We start from the raw sequence: 19,082 nt of genomic DNA, 5'->3' as shown, positions 1-19,082 counted from the left end.
CTGAAAAATGTTTTTTATACATCTTTTGTTTCTTTTTAATTGATTTTAAAAGCCCCTGTGTTAACCAAGGTTTGTTAAGTTGTTTCATTTTAGAATTGGTTGCTTTTTTTTAAAGGGGCGTGCTTATTGACAATATCTTTCACTTTGTTCATACATGCACAAGTTATCTCATGGAGATCAGTGGAGGTGGAGTATAGATCTGGCCAGTTGATTTGACTGATGTCGGCTAAATATTGTTCTTTCCAGAAGTTACTATAATCTCTATAATATGTTATATGCTTGTTTTTAGAAGTGGGTGCATTACAGATGCAGAAAACAGGCAAATGGTCAGATATGTCAGCTAGAGCGATACCAGAAGTAGTATTTTCAATGGGAGCATTAGTATAAATATGATCAATTAAGGTGGAAGAGTGATCTGTGAGTCTAGTGGGTTTAGTGATGAGTGGGAGAAAATTGTTAGAGTACAGCATATTAAGATAATCTTCAGTGTTAGCATGCTCGTTGTACTTCAGGAAATTTACATTTACATCTCCTATTATATAGACATGTTGTTTCCTATTACTTAAACTTTTGATTATATTTTGTAGATTATTATTTTGTATTTTTGTGTGAAACCTGGCATATTAGCTGAAGGATGTCTATATATGCATCCTATAATAATATTCGGTTTGTTATTGTTAGCAATAATTTCTGCCCAACAGGATTCAACTAGAGGGATAGTAAACTTTATATCTGCCCTGGGTATGGCTTTTAAATTGTTAGATATATAAAGAGCGGCACCCCCGGCAGCTGTTTCAGAGTCAGTGTGAAAAAAATGGTACTGGGGTGTATCAATGTTAATTATAGATCTGCTGTTCAGCTTTGTTTCTGAGATGGCTAATATGTCGGTTTTTTTTTTCTAAAGAGTATAACCAATCTTCTAAGATAGGAAGATTTTTTGGTAGACTTCTAATATTGCAGTGAAATATACTAAAGCAAATCTTAGAGCTGTAAGATGAATTGAGTAACTTATTTAATTTGGAGGTTTCGTAGTATTCTGAGCATGGAGGAATAAGCATAAGGTCAGAATCCCTTTCATCATGTTTGTCAGGATTAGGGAGCACATTCAAAAAATCAATATTATCACCGAGTCTTTCGGACAGGCTGGGGGTGCAGGAACCGATTAAATTACAAAATTCTTGGTCTGATAAATTGAAGAATGGTAGTTGCGTCAAACCATTATTACGACAAGACATTCTTGTATTCGAGCTAGAGGTTCAAAATTTAAATCATCATTGGTTACAATTACAATTACCTATCTGTCCAGTTACTTCTTGTCCTTTTGTGGGTTTACAAACTCCTCAAAGTCTTCCATAGTATCGAAGTGGAATGTTTGTGATGAATCCGTTTGTCGTAGATGGATAGTACCATTCGTCGTCCATAGATACTTCCACTTGTTTGTGTTCTTGAATGCGTTAAGCTTCCCAAAAAGTCTTCTTCTGTAAGGAGTTAGGGATTCGTTAAAATAAATCTTCGTTGGCCTATCAGCAATGCTCTTACCGAGTTCAGCCGCCACTGATGGTAAACACGACGTGTCCTTCCCATGCAGCTTTGATCTTTCCTTGTAAATTTCATTACGTTTGTCACGCCTAACAAACTTTACAATTATTCGCTCTTTCACCTTCTTGGTAGCTGGAAGGCGATGAGCAGTCGAAATTTTTTGTTCATTTAAGTCAATATCCAAAGCAGTGGACAGTTCAACAACGAGCCTGGTAGGATTGTCCAGAGGGATGACTGGAATTCCAGTAACTTCTAAGCAATCACGCCTCAAGTATTGTTGTGTTACATCGAGGGACGCCATGTTGTCGTACAGGTCGTTCTCAAAATGTGAAATGCTGTCTTCTATCTGGTTAACTTTATCGTTAATGGTTTTAATATCTTTTTTTGTGTTCGCTAGTCCCGCGGTAAAGGCATCAAATTTGCTCGAAACAAACGATTGCGACGTTTCGAGGCTGTTAAGTTTCTTGTCCACGTCACGGATCTTGCTTTGGAATCGTTCTGTGACGATCTTCATCTGTTTGCCGATTTCGGTCTTTAGTTCGGTCAATAAATCCTTTTTAAAAGTTGGCATCAGCTCATTAATCCAGAGCTCTTTAAAACGATGTACTAAATCTGGCTGGTCCTTCGTTTTGGCCATTGCCAGATAGTTACTTACGGATCAGCTCAGCTCAGCTCAGCTCTGCATGGCGAGGTGTAGCAGCAAATAATCATTTGTTTGCTCAGAACATCTTACAGAACTGTATAGATTATTCCAAAAAACCAACGTATTGTTCAAAGTAGAGTTATCAAAGTAGCATTATCTTGTATTTGATGGTATATAATATCAGTAAGTGACATTGCTACACATTGCTTACCAGCATTCACACCAAAGATTGCTTCATTTCCTTGACTAGAGTCAACGGACACAAAGGTTGTTGGATCAATGATATCAAATATTGTAGAACCTGGATTTTCCTCCACATCATTTGCTTGCCTTATAAGCAATGGGATGTAAACATTGTAGCACATCATTTGTGTAAACCAAAACATCACCTCATTACACGACTTGTAATGTCCAACAAATTGTTTTAATGTTGGCAAGTAAAACACATTTAAGCGAAACATCATAAGCATCGTATTCCAAAATCGCCCTCACACACGTGAAAATGCATACTTGGCTTTCACAAAATTGTTGTGACAGCTGATCCTTGACCGGTACTGTTCAATTGTTGTTCCCATGCTGGCAGCTAGTAGCAGACAAGAGTGCAAAACTCTTATTCAATGCAATTATTTTTCAGAGTACAATAACTCTTTGAGTTTGGGGTGTAACCCACACCGACATTTCAAGCCGATAAATACTGGTTTGTGATAGCTTGTGAGATACTTGTGAGGAATGTGGCGCAACGCAGGCCGGATTTCAAGCCAATGAAGTCAATGAATGTGGGCTTGCGAAAGCGTGTTAGCTTGAGTGCAATCAACACTAAACACAAGCCGAGTCTAGATATGTTGGCTTGCGTGAGTAAACAACTCCCGGATCGATATCGCCGAGGAAACTCCACTCAGCAACGTCACCTGAATGAAATAACAAAGAATAAACAAGCCAAGAAAGTACAGTTAATTTTCGAAATGAAAGAAAGAAAGAAAACCAATCTGAAACAGCAATAACTTACCTTGAACAATTACAACTAATTTGCGACGGAAATCTCTTCAAAATTTTCCCAAAACAGGAATAACGACCGCAGATTTACAAGCGACGAACGCTAGAAGCAATGGCCGACACTTGAAAACAATGACACGCAATTACTAGTACCCAGTCAACAAGCCAGACTGTCACGTGTGTTCTCGTCCTGACTGACAAGATATGCCTCCGACTTAGGGGTCTGTATGCATACAAGGCATAAGACCCCAAAAATTACTAGTCATCATTAATCACACCCTAGCTATCATTATTCATTACTTCCTTATGTTTCATGTCTTCTTGTAGGTTCTTGCTCTATCTATGTAAATGCTAGCTAATATCTGTGAATGTATGTGTATACCTATTTATTTAACTTTATTTTTATTATATTCAATTTATTTATTTCTTTACCTGATTTACTATTAATCTAATTTTTATCCTTATGTATACCTATGTATACGTATTTATTTTATTTTATTTTCATTTTAGTTATTACCTGATTTACTATTAATCTGATTTGCCAAATTTGATTTTAAGATACACAGCCCGCCTCGATTAACTTTGCTATTTGCGGCTTGTGATGATGATGATGATGATGATGATGATGATGATGATGAATCGCGACTGAATTCTTTCGCAAAATTTCATTTTGATATGGACTTTCAAATAGGAAAATAAAAATTTTCACGTTATGGGCATTTTAAAAACTGTAAACGGTAGGCCATGCCTCACAATATCTGTTCTGGGAAGCTAGAGAACCGACACATAAACGAAAAAAATAGAACATTGAATTCTCGGAGGGGTGGTTTGCCCAATTAATTTGAGAATGGCACGAGGGGAGCCGGAGTCCTGTTGTTTTTACCTTTCACTTGTTATAAATGAATAAATAATTCTTCTTTACCTTTAACTGAGAACTGAGCGACGTTTCACAACTTCAAAGATAGGCTGTAACCGCTTAAATAGAATCATATACGTGAGCCTAAAACTCAGTTGTGGGACGATACGATAGATAGCACGATAAAAGCTTTTTTGCCAACTCAAAATCAGTAACTCGGACAGAATTTCACTAGCAAAGTAATTATATCTTCTGCAGATTCATGATTCGGACGAAGCTAAGGACATTTGACCTGGCATCGTTTGACAATAGCAAAAATATCAAACCTGTTATGTAAGTATTAATGCTAAGTCATTGGAGTAATTTCCTGTGGACAAGCTTGAACTGTTACAGTTTAAATTCATGCCTAATTTATCGACCGTTTCTATGTTATCTATGGGCTTTATGTTGATCGTTTTTCACGGAAGTCAATGCAACGATTAAACGACAATTTTTTGGTAGTTTAATCTTTTAAACAAAATTTTCCAGAAGCAATGAAATGCCTCTGAATACTGTTTCCATACAATGAATTATTAACTTGATTTCCTGATTGATTTTTGATTGACACTAACTTATGTAATTAAGCCACGTGAATAAGTCAGTTTTTCAGTTCAGACATTTCAGATTCGAAGATATGTGCATGTTTTGCTAATCTGTCTCGCTGACCCGTTTTCTGTTATACTCTGACCTATTTTATCTGTGCTGACCTGTACACCCTGAAACAATCCTTCTAGACATCGTCAAAGAAGTAAGTATTCAATGCTTTAATTCTAGTTAATAGTTTTACTCGCGTGTTTATGTACTGATGAATCCTGTTCGGTTTCTCAAATGTATTTCGTTCTTTTCTTTAGATCGAATAATCTTGTTGGAATAAATTATACGATTTGCGTAATCTAGTTGGAGTGCCTGTTTGGTTTTATTGGACCATTTCATTCGATTTCTTGGTTCAGAAAAAAGTGCAGTTTGGCAAGGATCTAAACACTGCGGGAGAACCAAACATATGGCAGAAGACGCAATTAAAAGCGCAAAGCTGGACAGGAGGACTGCGAAGGCAACCCTCACAAGATGTAGGGAAGCGTTGTCCAAACGGATTGAACTTAAACGACCTGGTATAGAGGTAAAGGACGCATTAAATAGCCTCCAAAATGGATTCCATGACCTCGTGGTGAAACACGAGAGCTATTCAAAATTAATTGAAGACGATGAGGAGTTCGAAGTTCAGGAATTTTGGATGGAAGAATGTCAGGAACTTTTCATGGACACCGAAATTCAAGCAAAGATTTATCTGGATGACTTAGTTACTAAGGGAAAGGAACCACTGAAAACCGGCTTCGCAGGGAAACACATAAGTAGCGCAGAACCAGAAGTCAGTGTTAGCGGAATTTCAAGCATGCAGTCATCAGAGAACAAAGGTACAGTTGATGACAGTTTCACTAATTCAGCTGAAATGATTGAAGTTGTTGACGATGCAAACATTGAAAACACTGCAAATACTCTGTTGAACAAACTGGTCACCATATTAGTCAAAGCACAGGTTCTGTTGATATTTGGCAAGCGTCTCAAAGTCATCCTAACAATAGTAGTGTAACCGAGACCGGAAGCTCTGGCGACAACGAGAACAGCGCTGCGTGTGGCTTTAAACTGGAAAACCGAAGCTACCTGTTTTCGCTGGGAATGTCCGAGATTATGGTATCTTTCGCTCAGATTTCAAGCACGCAATAGAGGCGAAGTACTCAAAAAGAGATTCAATCACGCTCCTGCGCACGTGCCTGGGAGACAAGCCACTCGAGCTCATTACGGGAATCGGAAGCGACTACGACGCCGCCTGGGAATACTTTGACTCCATCTATGGCGACCCAAGATTTGTGTCAGACACTGTGACTCAGGACATTATTCCATTCAAAGCCTTGCAGGATGGGGAGAACGCGCGATTTTGTGACCTCTTACATCTGGGGAAAAGATGTTACAATACCTTAAAGTTAGTCGGTCTCCCTAGTGACATGAACAATAGCTACATGCTTTCGATAATTGAACAGAAGATGTGCGCTGATGATAGAAAAGTTTGGGCGAGAGATCTGGAAAAAGAAAAGAAACCCGCTACCCTTGAAGCGTTGATGAATTGGATGAATGTTGAAATGAAATCGCGGATGCGTGCCACAGCCCCAATCAGAGTGGGCTCATCCGGTAAACGCCCTGTGTATCACTTCAAGTCTGATAGCAACAAACCCGTTTGGCACCAATGTTGGCTGTGCAAAACCTCATCACACTGGCCTGATCAATGCCCGAAATTCATATCCCTCAGTGTTGACGACCGGATCGCAACTGCAAAGGCAAATCACCTGTGTTTCAGCTGCTTGAAAAGGGCCGGTAGAGGACACACTATGGATAACAGCAATCGCAAACAACAGTGCACAAAGCTGGAGAATGGAACGCGGTGTCCACAACACCACCACCAACTCATACACAAGAGCAATCCCGTGAGGATTAGCGTCGCCACTACAGCCAGTCCCACTGAAGCAATTCTTCCCGTTTTATCTGCTAACATCGGCAACGCTAACGGTCTCTTTAAATGCGGAAACGTGCTTCTTGACTCGGGGGCCCAAGTAAGTCCCATCCGACAGGAAACCACTGAAACTCTCGGTTTGAAGGGAAAAGATGTGTCCATAACCATTACTAAAGTTGGCGGAGAGGATGAAGCAATGAAAACAAAGGAGTACAATGTTCAGCTAACCTGTATTCACAACAACAAGCGTTTCCCCGTTAAAGCAATCGGCATTCACAGTATCAGTGACGAGATTCCAGCAGTGAAAACCTCGCACTTACCGGAGGTTCTTGGCCTACCAAACACCAGATTTCGCCGTGGCAAAGGGCACGTTGACCTGTTAATCGGCATTGATCACGCACATATACATGCTGGTGAGACAAGACAAGTGGACTACCTGCTAGCTCGCAAGTCTCCACTTGGATGGGTGGTTTTTGGAGGAAAACCAGAGGAGATCAGTGGCGTAACCAACATATTGCAGGTCAAGTACGCCTCACCAATAGACTTCACAGACTTTTGGACAACCGAAATTATGGGCGTGGCCGTGAAACCCTGCGTCTGCAATGCTGACAAACTGACCCAAACAGAAAGAGAATAAGCTAAGCTCATAGAGGAGTCGTGTTTCAAAGTCGAAAACCAATGGATGATCCCTTACTCTTGGAAGAAAGACCCTAACCTACTGCCAGACAACAGAAGTTTGGCAATAAAACACCTGGAGTCAACAGAACGACGCCTGAAAAGGAATCCTGAACAAGCTGAAGCTTACTGCAAACAGATGGAGGAAATGGAAAGAATGAATTTGCGCAAAAGCTGTCAAAGGAAGAACAAGACAAGTATAATGGTCCTGTTCATTACATCCCACTTCATGCTGTAATAAGGCCAGTCAAGAAGAGCACACCTGTTCGAATTGTTTTCAATTCATCCTCTACATTCCAAGGACATGTTCTGAACGATTACTGGAAAAAAAGGTCCTGACCTTTTAAACGGTATATTTGGAGTTGTCTTGAGATTTCGCGAGAAGGAAGTTGCAGTACTGGGAGACATCTCCAAGATGTATCATCGGATCCTCATTCCCGAAAGAGATCAACACGTACACGGCAATCTCTGGAGGAATATGGAACCAGACGGAGAACCTGACACTTATGTCAAAACAGTTTTGACATTTGGGGATAGGCCCGCACCCGCCATGGCGCAAATAGCTCTAAGAAAAACAGCCCAAGAGAACAAGGCAAGCTACCCAGAAGCAGCCAAAGTGCTCACGAACAACACGTACATGGATGACATCTGTAAGTCTGTAGATACAGAAAAGGAAGCTCGGAAATTAACAAATGACATAGACACTGTTTTGAAGACGGGAGGATTTAAAGTTAAAGATTGGATTTCTAACAACATGCTTAAAGAGAAAGTGAACGGTGATGTAGAGAAATAAATTAATATGTTCAAAGGGAGATGAGGAGAAGGTCCTGGGCACCCTGTGGAATTTTGAAACGGACAAGTTTCACTTCAGAGTGGCAGCAGACCTAGTGAAGCCAAACCATGTGCAAAAGATGACCAAAAGAATGATCCTGAGTCAAGTGGTTCGCATTTACGATCCGATTGGATTTGCAGCAGCTTTCATCGTCAGAACAAAGATAGGAATGCACAGACTGTGGCACCTGGGGCTGGACTGGGATGACGAGGTACCACTAGCAGTTCAGGAAACCTGGATTTCACTCTTCCAGGAAATTAAGGAACTAGACAATGTGTCCTTCGAAAGAGGTTTAACAGTAGTCAATGCTGTGGAACCGCCAATGTTATGCGTTTTCGCTGACGCATCACAAGACGCGCTCGGAGCATGTGCCTACGCACGCCAGAGAAAGGATGACAACACCTACGCAGTCAAGTTCATCGCAGCAAAGTCTCGAGTATCCCCGCTGAAGCAGCTGACAATTCCGCGCTTGGAGCTACAAGCAGCCGTTCTCGCAAGTCGCCTAGCCAAATCCATTCAGGAGGAATCTAGGATACATTTTAAAGATGTTAAGTTCTTTACCGATAGTACGATCACCTTGGCCTGGATTCAAAGTCCATCACGCAGCTTTAAGCCGTTCGTCTCCTCGAGAGTGGGAGAAATTCAAAGTAACACAGATCCAAACCAGTGGAAGCATATCCCCAGTCAAGATAATGTAGCTGACAACCTGTCGCGAGGTATCCGCGTTAATGAGTTACAAGGCAGATGGAAGCGTGGCCCAGAGTTCTTGTACCAACCAGAAAGTCAATGGCCGATTACGACATCCCCACCAGCTCCGAATGTAGACATGGAACGCCGTCAGATGCAGATACTGATCGCAGTCACAGCAGTGAGCACCTAAAGCTAGCAATGGTATTGATCCACGCAAGTTCTCAAGCTGGAGAAAACTGATCCGTGTGACGGCACGAATACGCAGGTTAGCAGAAAAGATACGACTGAGAAAATACAACCAGCACGGAAAGGAAGGACCGCTGACCCCTGAGGAGCAAGCAGAATTTTACTGGACAAACCAAGCACAGGCAACCCTTTACAGCAGACTGGATAGGGGCGAATTCAAATCGCTCAGCCTGTTCAGAGACCAAAACGGAATCATCAGAGTTGGAGGAAGAGTGGCTGAGGCTGTCGTGTCATACGAAACGAGGCACCCTGCCCTTCTTCCAAGTGATCACTGGATTTCCTTACTGGTAACAAGACACGCTCATCAGTACGGACACTCCGGTGTAGCAGCCACCACAGGCAAGACAAGGAGGAAGTTTTGGATCTTAAAAGCTAACAAGCTAAGCAAGTCCGTGAAATTTAAGTGTGGATTCTGCCGTGAAATGGCGCACAAGGCTGAGACGCAACTAATGGCAGACCTTTCTGTTCTCCGTTTAGCACCACACACACCGCCATTTTACTACACCGCATGTGATTACTTTGGTCCTTATAACGTTAAAATAGGAAGAAGCAAGACGGCCAAGTACCATGGCGTCATATTCACGAGGTTGAACACGAGACCTCTCCATCTAGAGTTAGCAGTTGACCTTACTACAATGGAGTTCATGCAAGTGCTTCGCAGGTTATTTTCAATCCAAGGATACCCAGCAGTGATATTGAGCGATAACGGAACGCAAATGGTTGGGGTCGCTAACGAACTGAGAGAAATGGTGAAAGGCCTAGATGGTAATCGGTTAAGTCAGTTCTGTGGAGAAAAGGGGATTAAGTGGATCTTCACAACGCCAGCTGCGCCACATCAAAACGGATGTGCAGAAGCCCTTGTAAAGAGCTGTAAGAGATCACTGAAGATTGCAATCGGCGAACAACTTCTAACGCTATGCGAGTTGTACACCTGCCTTCTAGAGATCGCGAACCTGTTGAATCAACGTCCCATCGAGCGCATCCCTAATGATCCAGACGACGGAGCTTACCTGTGTCCGAACGACATGCTCCTTGGAAGAGCAACTCGGGAGGTACTACAAGGTCCGTTTAAGGATACCAGAAATCCCCGTAAGCGAGTGGAGTTCGTGCAAAGAGTAGTTGACTCATTCTGGAAACTCTAGACCAGAAATGTCTTTCCTACCTTAGTACCAAGGAAGAAGTGGCACGTTGAGAACCGCAATGTCAAAGTTGATGAAATAGTTACGGTAGCCGACATGAACGCTGTGAGAGGCAAGTGGGCTGCAGGCAAAGTAACCAAAGTATACCCCAGAGCTGATGGACGCGTTCGAAACGTTACAGTCAAGACGGCCACCGGAGAGTACAGCCGTCCAGTAACAAAAATTGCTGTCATTCACCCTGCTGAAGGCGACGATTAAACGAACGTTTGCTATGATAAGGACTACGCCCTTATCGGGGCGGAGAGAGTTTCGTCAATACAATGAATTATTAACTTGATTCCCTGATTGATTTTTGATTGACACTAACCTATGTAATTAAGCCACGTGAATAAGTCAGTTTTTCAGTTCAGACATTTCAGATTCGAAGATACGTGCATGTTTTGCTAATCTGTCTCGCTGACCCGTTTTCTGTTATACTCTGACCTATTTTATCTGTGCTGACCTGTACACCGTGAAACAATCCTTCTAGACATCGTCAAAGAAGTAAGTATTCAATGCTGTAATTCTAGTTAATAGTTTTACTCGCGTGTTTATGTACTGATGAATCCTGTTCGGTTTCTCAAATGTATTTCGTTCTTTTCTTTAGATCGAATAATCTTGTTGGAATAAATTATACGATTTGCGTAATCTAGTTGGAGTGCCTATTTGGTTTTATTGGACCAAATACTAATGTAGCTCTTCCCAGACTAAAAGTGTCATACTTTGTTAAATTTCGAAGTGAAAAGGACACAACTTGCCGTTGGCCGAATCGAAAATGGAATAAGGAGTATGTAACTGTGTAAAGCTGTCTTTCTTCTTCAAAATCTCGCTGTGTCTATATACTTCGCGCTTAGGAGAGCGAGTAAAATGCAAATATCTTCGACTATTTCGGCAAAATGGCGTTCTTCCTTTGTAATTGGAGGCCCCGATAATATCTCCGTGATTTGAATATCCCGCGCAAGTCCCTTATGAATGGCCATTCTGCGCAATGCAGAGAATTTTCAAAATCAAGCGGCCCGCTCTGCCATAGGAACTTCGTTACACTGCTGACTCCTAAAAACTTAATGAATGCAGTTCCTGTGGCATCTTGAATAGCAGAGCATGAAAAGATTACTTTGAGGTTTTTATAGATAAATTGTGACCGAAGTTATTTTCATTTTTGGGAGAATAAACCACACAATCCTTTAACTGTAAATACACTCTATTACGACTATGCAACTATTGATGTTTAAGGTGCAATGTGCCCCTGGGAAGGATGGGAAACTAGCTCTAGGCTTCTCCTAGGCAGGATTCAAACATACGATCGCCCTAAAACCGGCCGGATGCCCCTACTAATTGGGCTACCAGATTTCCTTGGGTTCTAGGTAGTTTATCTAGGTCCTGAATGGACAATTTGTCTCGATGGTCGGCGGGACATACCATTGCACCTTAAAGGGGCCTGTCACGGCAGTGCAGTTCATTTTGTGTACTTTTAACAATTACTCACGCCTACTCGCTATGCAACTTAACGTTCACCCAAAAATTACTTTAAAACAACGCAAATTAAAGCAACAGAGATAAACTTTGAAAAACTGCCAGGCTGAACAGTTTTCAAAACCCCAATTGCAATCCATTTTAAACTACTTTAGTTGTGCCCATCCCTGACTCCTTTTGTATTTGCTGTTCAAGTTATTCAAACATTTCTTCAATGTTTCAAGTAGTTATTTTCAGTTTATGTTACGCTTGATTTAGTTGCCAGTTCCCAATCGCTGAATTTGGCTTTAGTCGTAACACAGCGCCTTTTAAATATCAATACACCTTATACCAAAATGGCTGCCATTTCAGTATTCTTTTGTTTCCATGCAAATTGGCCTATATGGCCTCGCTCAAGGTTTAATTTTCTTTTGAATTTTACGTTCGAAAAGGAGGCCATAAGGCCAATTTTCATGGAAACAAAAAAATACTAAAATGGCGGACATTTTAGAATAAGGTGTATAGTCGCATTTGAAAACTTGTAGGTATACTTTGTAGAGCCTGCAGACCAGCGGGACACATTGTCCATTCAGGACCTAGAGTAACGACATAACTCCACAGGCGTTCTAGTATCGCAATGGGTAGAGCACCCGAGCGGGGTTACGGAGATCGTTGGTTCGAATCCGGCCGAACATTCTGACTTTTTAGTTGCCCTTTTGCCCTTTGCCAAGCAACTAGTTTCCCATCTAATAAGTCTATCTTTAGCCTTTCGTAAACGGAATTGAAAGAGGACGCTGGAGAAATAGCTTATGCATACCGAGCCTTATGACATGTGAGACACAGGACCTTTACACCTGACTTTAAATACACAAAGGACCTAAAAAAAAAAGAAAGTAGAATGTAAACAGAACTTATCGATTGTTGTCTTAATTTCACTCATCCTCGATATATGGTACCTATTATTTGTTTGGTATGCACTCTCAGTCACTCCTTGCAATGCTAGGCATGGCAAGACAGGCAATTCGATGCTCTTGACTGTACAAAATATATTCGTTTCCCGTGTTTGCCGAGAAAAGTTAAGGATGTTTCGTGGAAGGTCATGAAAATCTTTGCCTCAGGTAGACTGTTTGACAGCACCGAAGCTCTGTAGTTAAAGCTACTTCAATGTAAATCAGGTATTAAAATTGTGTTGACTTTACAGTTGGGTTAATTTTTCAGCCACAATTTACCACTTATCAATATATACTTAGTTTTCCGCTTGATTGTTGATCTCTATTTTAACTGAAAGGTCTTTAGCTAGACACTAAATGTAATCGATTTGGTTATGTCTCCCGTAAAAACTGTGCCACGTTGTTTTAACTGTATTGCTTTTAGAACTTTGCATGGAGGCAAAATTAGCACCATCAAGTTTAAGGAATTCAGCTGTGTTGTCCACCTGTGAGTACCTTAAAAGTTAACTTAACTGTGCAGCCAGACTGTGTGGTTTCAATATAACGTTATACCGACAGAAATTTAATGACAACTATCTCAATTGCAGAAACAGAACATTTGAAGTGAACACCACGACGAGGCTTGCAACATTGTTGTGACAAAATGGTCGAAAAAATTCCACTTCTATCGTCTCTCCACGCTTGTAGTTTATTCTAGGTCTTGTTTGAAGTGACTTACAACGAATTTAAGTCATTAATTTTAAATTTCCACATGATTGAGAAGCAAAGAATCCCCAATACCACGTCACTCTTTCAATACAATTAGTTAGGTCTGGGTTGCTCGAGGCATGGTTAGCGTTAACCAGTGTTAACTTCTGCTTAAAAAACCTATCGGTTTTGATACCTCTTAACCAACCGTTAGCGCTAACCAGGCTTCAAGCAATCGGCCCCAAACGTTTAAGACTAAAGCAGACAGTAATCTTTCAGTGGACAGATTAAGTACTTTTTTTCTTGCGAAACCACAGCCATCAAGCCAATCATGAGCCTTACTCGACTACTTATAAATTAGAGATTGAACATAGTTCGGGGAATTTAAAACTTCCACCTCAGTACGATTGTAAGTATATCTGACGCAACAGAGAAGCTAAAAAACTACGTCACTCTTATAATGTACACAGTCAGGAGCCAGAGACTGAGAGCATACAACTTCTGATATTTGCTTGTCAGCTGCTTCACAAACCATAGGTTGAAAAAAGGTTCCATAGGTTTCTTTATTTCCACACATACAGCCATACAAATTAATAATACATTTTATACAGAAATGTGGAGGTTTCCGAGCCAAATCCCACAGGGTTGATAGTGCTCGCACACCTAATCTAGCATTTAATACAAGATATTGTTGTTATTAATATTTAATTTTAAATAGCAGGCAGACATGCTAGACTACGTTGTGGAAACCATGAAATAAAACAAAATAGACTGTAATTAGGTTAATAAATACGTTTGAAGCAGAAAGTAAACAAACTAACTAACGAAACAAAGCAAAACAATGCCACAATACCACTACAACTAAACAGGACGTCATTCTCGGATTTCTGACGTAAGCAGATCATCTTTAAGCTCATTTCTAAAGCTTTGGAGAGAGGAAGCATTTTTTATACGCAAAGGTATTTTATTCCAATTATCCAATTATCTAACACTGAATTTGACATAATTATTTCTTGGCCGAGGTATAAACAAATTTTACCTTGATCTTGAACGTGTACAATATCGGTGGGCCTCTCCGATGTTCGTGAAATAGGAGTCATAAATATCAGGGAGCAAGTTATTTTGATTCAGATTTTGAAGTTTCCAAAGGATCTTGATATCAGCAGGCAAGTCAGAAATTTAAAGAAAACGAGAAAACTTTTGAAATTACAAGACATGTTTCGACAGAAACTTCTGTCATCCTCAGTTGATTAATGTACAAAGCGTTAAGTTGCATTTATAAGTACGGAAAAAAGTGCTTATGCCAGTAACAACGGAATGTACATAAAACGTGACAATGTGAGAATTAAAAGGATAGTTTTAGATTTACGTGATGCAGTTGTTGATTAAGAGAAGGTTGTTCTCTTTGAATATGAAAAGCTTCTTTTATCTTGAGTTGAAAGTCGTAGAGGCGTGATCTAAAATATGGAAACATTCCCCGGGAAGACAGGGCGCGACATTGTTCGGAATTCTGTAGGTGTTTGAAACAATGTCGCGCCCTGTCTGCTATGATCTCGCTCGCCTGATTGTGTTGTAATCCTTAGAACTCTATTCTGTAGCAATAGTAAACAATTAAATTTAGTCGAGTAGGTACTTCCCCATGAGACCTTGCAGTACGACAGATGTGAATAAATTAAACTGTAATATAAACATTTTAAATATTCAAGGTAAGACAGGAAGAACTTTGTAAATAATCCCAACACATTTAGCAACTTCCCGTGAAATGTAGTCGACGTGAGAATTCCACTGCAAGTCTTGGTTGGTAGTTCATACATTAATATCAATATTAACGCCACCGTTGAATAGATTTAAGGCAACCCTCATTTGCCTTAAAGTGACTTGTTTTGGACGTGTTAATCGTCAATCTGTTTAACATCCGGAGTCCCAGAGAACATGAAGTTCTTTCCTCACCACAGATCATTAAGGTGTTAACATTTTCATGGGAAACTAGAACATTCACGTCATCAGCATATAACATAACTTGAATTCATTGTTACATAAATTGAGCATCGTTGATATAAATTGGAAAAAGTATCGGCCCCAAAATTGAGCCTTGACTGGGAATTCCAGTTGAGATTTGCAAAGGATCCGAATCTGTACCATTTACCAAAACACATTGCATTCACCTGCTTTATAAAGCAAGTGCGGAACCAACTTGCTTCTTTCCCTCGATTCTGTAATTATTAATTTTAAATCGGCCTTTTTAACTGAGAATCGTTAACGCAAAAGTTTCCATTCATCATAAGCCTTGCATATAAAACTGAAGACATCCCTTGTGATTGAGAAGGGTCACTTCTATGATTCAAAATCTATTAAAGATTCATCTAAAGCTAGCTTATTCTAGGACGATTCCGTGGCTTATACTTATCCACGGCTATTATGGGAACCCAGCTTTCCATGTTATGGGTTGCCGACGTTAAAATAAGAGTTTTCTTCAGTTTTTTGGCATTATTGGCGTAAATGTCATGCAGCCTTAATTAATTATTTACTTCGGGAATAGCTTTTAGCTAATAACAGAAGGAGGAGACAGTTTATATAGCTCGCTAAGATGGACGGTCACCTTTAGTTCTTTAGCACCTAAACGGCCGAATAATTGGGAGAAGTTTTTCCAGATTCTATTCTTTCTATTCTTGGAAATTAGGAGTAACTTTATATCTAAGGGCTTGGCACTGAGATTGCAGGAGGCTGTGGCCTTTTTGTTCATAAATTACGGTAATAAAGAGGGCATGACAGGACTGCTCGACTGTGAAACCACCTTGTTTCTAGCGTGTCCTGTTTCAATGACTATATTAGATTAGAAGAACTGCTCATCTACTTTGAATTTCAGGGGTGTGGAGAAAGATGACTCCGAATTTATAGTTGCCTCAAACATATGGCTGCGCAACGCGCTTCTTAAGGCTGGATTCGCCAGAAATTATAAAGGAAGTGGCTCCAAGCTTCTCCCATGCCCGCCTGGTACTTTTGTTGATATCTCTGACACCATACCAAGGTGCAAAGTCTGCCCTGCTGGTAAGCTTACACAGATCCTATGCAATAAAGTAGCTCATTCATGCATACAAGAATTGAAAACCAAGAACCGCTTTAAAGTGCGAGAGTTGTGTCTTAAATGCACGAATTTAATGTTAAAATTTATCAAATTAAGTTCCCACACATGATTTTCCGCAATTTGCCTTTTTTGCAATGTTTGCTCCCCAGCATAACACATGGCTAATTTACATGACAATTTGAAAACCAACATGGCGGCTATCTTGAATAAGGCCTATTGCTCCACACTCTCCTACTGGGCTTTCCTGTTGTGAGTAGCAGACCTTTTGTACATGTTCTACATGTCGCCCTTTTTCGGAATTCGCAAGTTGCAACAAAGCTACTGGATGAGTGTGCATAAACTGTTTATAATTGTCATTTACAATTACAATGGGAACAAAATGGAGCCTTCTTTGAATACGCTATTTAGGAAATTTCTAAGATAACTAACACTACTGTTTGACTCAAGCACTCTGTTTATTTCACAAATCATATTGTTTAACTGACAAAATACTATTTAATTTTTCACGCACTATTTACAATTTTATTATACAAAGTTCCTCTTAGTGGTTAGATTCTCTATATAACATCACAAAAAATATTAGAATGGCAACGAAATGAATACTTGCTGCTTTTTATTTTATTTTATTTTATTTACTTTTTTTTTTTTGGGGGGGGGGGGGGGGGGCTCACAGATTTAACGTTAAATCCGTGAGCCCCAAAAATACAATTCTCAGTGTCATGCAGTACTGTTGTGTAGGTGTTTTTCGCTGTTCACACCCTTGCTGGAACGTGATTTGTACTTTGGAAATGAGATATAAAATAAGTTGCTACTAACCATCTTGTTCAAACTCCCTGATAAAGTCTGCGTCGGTAATCAGACGAAACCGGTCGGAGTATAAAAGCAAGTTGACACGATCAGTTGCTTTGTGCTGCTCACTAGTATTTATTTAAAAAGTTTGTGCAACGTCTACTCCAGATAATTTTCGTACATCACCTTGCAGATGTTCATTACTTCTACCAGTATTTCTTTGCTACGCAGTTGCAAGTAGATATTTTGACCTTTCCTCCACTTTGACTCCATGCCAGCTAAATCCTAATTAACGGCGCCGTAGCGAGAGCACTCGCCTCCCAACAACGTGGCCTGGGCTCGATTCCCAGACTCAACTTCGTATGTGGATTGAGTTAGTTGGTTCTCTACTCTGCAGCGAGAGGTTTTCTCTGTGTACTCCGATTTTCGCCTCTCCTCAAAACTCAACATTTGATTTGATTTTGCGTTAATTTATTGATTTCAGCTTATAGTGTCTCCAATTAGTGCTCCAGCGCAAGATAAACTTCCTTTCCTTCCTTTCCTTTCCTTTAAGCATTTCCGTATGATACTAACAGTTTCCAAGATGCACGCTCTCTGTGTTAATTTAACTCGGCAGCACTCTATTCCTATTTCTTGGCCACAATTCAAATGTGTTTGTCACTAATGTGTTTGCTACTGGTGATCCAATCATAACAGGCACAATAGCTGTTATTACAGTCGAGCCCACGTCTCAGCGGTGTTAGTTTCACAAGGCGCGAAAACGAGGCTTTCAGGTCAAATCAAGAATTTCTTATTGAAGGGCTGTGTGATTCCTTGATTCTTGACTGTTTCCTTCGCTTTTTTTCGAGTAATTTGAGGTTTTTCTGACCTAATTTTAGTGTAGTTAAAGATGGCAAGGCACTGTAAACTATATGAATGTGTTAACTAAAGTAACAAGCCCAAATGTGCGACACAAGGGCAGCTTTCATTCAACGACTGTAGATTCCTTTCTTCTAAGAAAAACGTAAATTCTGGAAAGAACTTCAGTATTTTTTCCGCATTTCTCGCGCTAAATCTCTTACTCTCCCTTATGTCGGATCGAATGTTGACCCGAAAGCCTCGGTTCCACGCGCTCTGAAACTAACACAGCTGTAACCTGGGATCAACTATAGTAACAGTTATTGTACATTTCATCCATAGCTGAATCAGTTCGTATTTCAATGCCTTGTCATTAAAATAGTTTTTCGAAAGATTGAAGTGATGCTCGCACTTATCAGGACAATTTAAGCAAATTTCTTATTTTGACACCAGAAAAAAGTCAGGCGGCTTCAACGGGATTCGAACCCAGGCCCTTACGATGCGGTTGCAATGCTCTACCAACTGAGCTATGAAGCCACACAATTACAATTGGAAGCAGGTCAATTTGTTGGATTCATGTGTTCCCGTGAAAGGACTGATGAAGGAAAGAAACGTTTATTTGAAGTGCGGGTAACCCGCAATCTGACAGCAATTATTGTACATTTGTTTAATTTCCATATCTGAACAAGCTCGTATTTCAATGCATTGTCATTAAATAGTTTTCCAAATAGTTGATGCTCACAGTGCACTTAAGTAACTGTCTCATCTAGAAGTACCTCAGTTGGTAGAGCAATGCATGTCCCAGTGTGCAATTTGCTCTCCATTGTGGCGGCTTTTGTATCATGTGATCACTAGCGGCAAAATGCCTATTTCCTCTTGCGAGGTCTTGATACTTTTCCAACTTCTCCTCTTGATATTGCTCCACTCTAGCATCTTGTGGGCCAGAAAAATCAGCCATCTTTCACATCTTTTGTCCCTTGTCAAGCAAAAGCAGGTCTGGTGTTCTCACTGTTATCACCTTATCCGTCTGTATCTTAAAATCCTACAAGATTTTCCAATTGTCATTTTCCAAATAACTTTCTGGGTTG

General features: G+C 40.3%; 4 protein-coding genes and 1 long non-coding RNA gene across 5 annotated transcripts; 3 read left to right on the top strand and 2 right to left on the bottom strand.

Annotated features, from left to right (window-relative positions):
• Positions 1-1,306: 1,306 nt before the first annotated feature.
• Positions 1,307-2,176, bottom strand: LOC138046666 (uncharacterized). The gene has a single exon (XM_068893268.1). The coding sequence runs from the start codon at positions 2,174-2,176 to the stop codon at positions 1,307-1,309; it is 870 nt and encodes a 289-aa protein (XP_068749369.1).
• Positions 2,177-2,587: 411 nt separating this feature from the next.
• Positions 2,588-3,309, bottom strand: LOC138044705 (uncharacterized). Its single transcript, XR_011131494.1, has 2 exons — positions 3,189-3,309; positions 2,588-3,090 (listed from the first exon to the last, which is right to left on the bottom strand). It is a non-coding gene; the product is annotated as an uncharacterized lncRNA (long non-coding RNA).
• A 4,354-nt stretch (positions 3,310-7,663) lies between these two features.
• LOC138046665 (uncharacterized) lies at positions 7,664-8,041 on the top strand. Its single transcript, XM_068893267.1, has one exon. The coding sequence runs from the start codon at positions 7,664-7,666 to the stop codon at positions 8,039-8,041; it is 378 nt and encodes a 125-aa protein (XP_068749368.1).
• A 118-nt stretch (positions 8,042-8,159) lies between these two features.
• LOC138046664 (uncharacterized) lies at positions 8,160-8,960 on the top strand. The gene has a single exon (XM_068893265.1). It carries the CDS (start codon positions 8,160-8,162, stop codon positions 8,958-8,960), a length of 801 nt encoding a protein of 266 aa, XP_068749366.1.
• A 478-nt stretch (positions 8,961-9,438) lies between these two features.
• Positions 9,439-10,158, top strand: LOC138046663 (uncharacterized). The gene has a single exon (XM_068893264.1). The coding sequence runs from the start codon at positions 9,439-9,441 to the stop codon at positions 10,156-10,158; it is 720 nt and encodes a 239-aa protein (XP_068749365.1).
• Positions 10,159-19,082: the final 8,924 nt, after the last annotated feature.

The sequence above is a fragment of the Montipora capricornis genome, chromosome 4 (genome assembly GCF_036669925.1).
Source record: "Montipora capricornis isolate CH-2021 chromosome 4, ASM3666992v2, whole genome shotgun sequence".
NCBI classification, from domain to species: Eukaryota; Metazoa; Cnidaria; class Anthozoa; order Scleractinia; family Acroporidae; genus Montipora; species Montipora capricornis.
This window is presented reverse-complemented; position numbering and strand designations above follow the sequence as displayed.

Excerpts from the sequence above, each read along its gene's own strand:
- LOC138046665 (XM_068893267.1), top strand. The coding sequence starts at position 7,664 with ATGTATCATCGGATCCTCATTCCCGAAAGAGATCAACACGTACACGGC.
- LOC138046664 (XM_068893265.1), top strand. The coding sequence starts at position 8,160 with ATGACCAAAAGAATGATCCTGAGTCAAGTGGTTCGCATTTACGATCCG.
- LOC138046663 (XM_068893264.1), top strand. The coding sequence starts at position 9,439 with ATGGCGCACAAGGCTGAGACGCAACTAATGGCAGACCTTTCTGTTCTC.
- LOC138046666 (XM_068893268.1), bottom strand. The coding sequence starts at position 2,176 with ATGGCCAAAACGAAGGACCAGCCAGATTTAGTACATCGTTTTAAAGAG.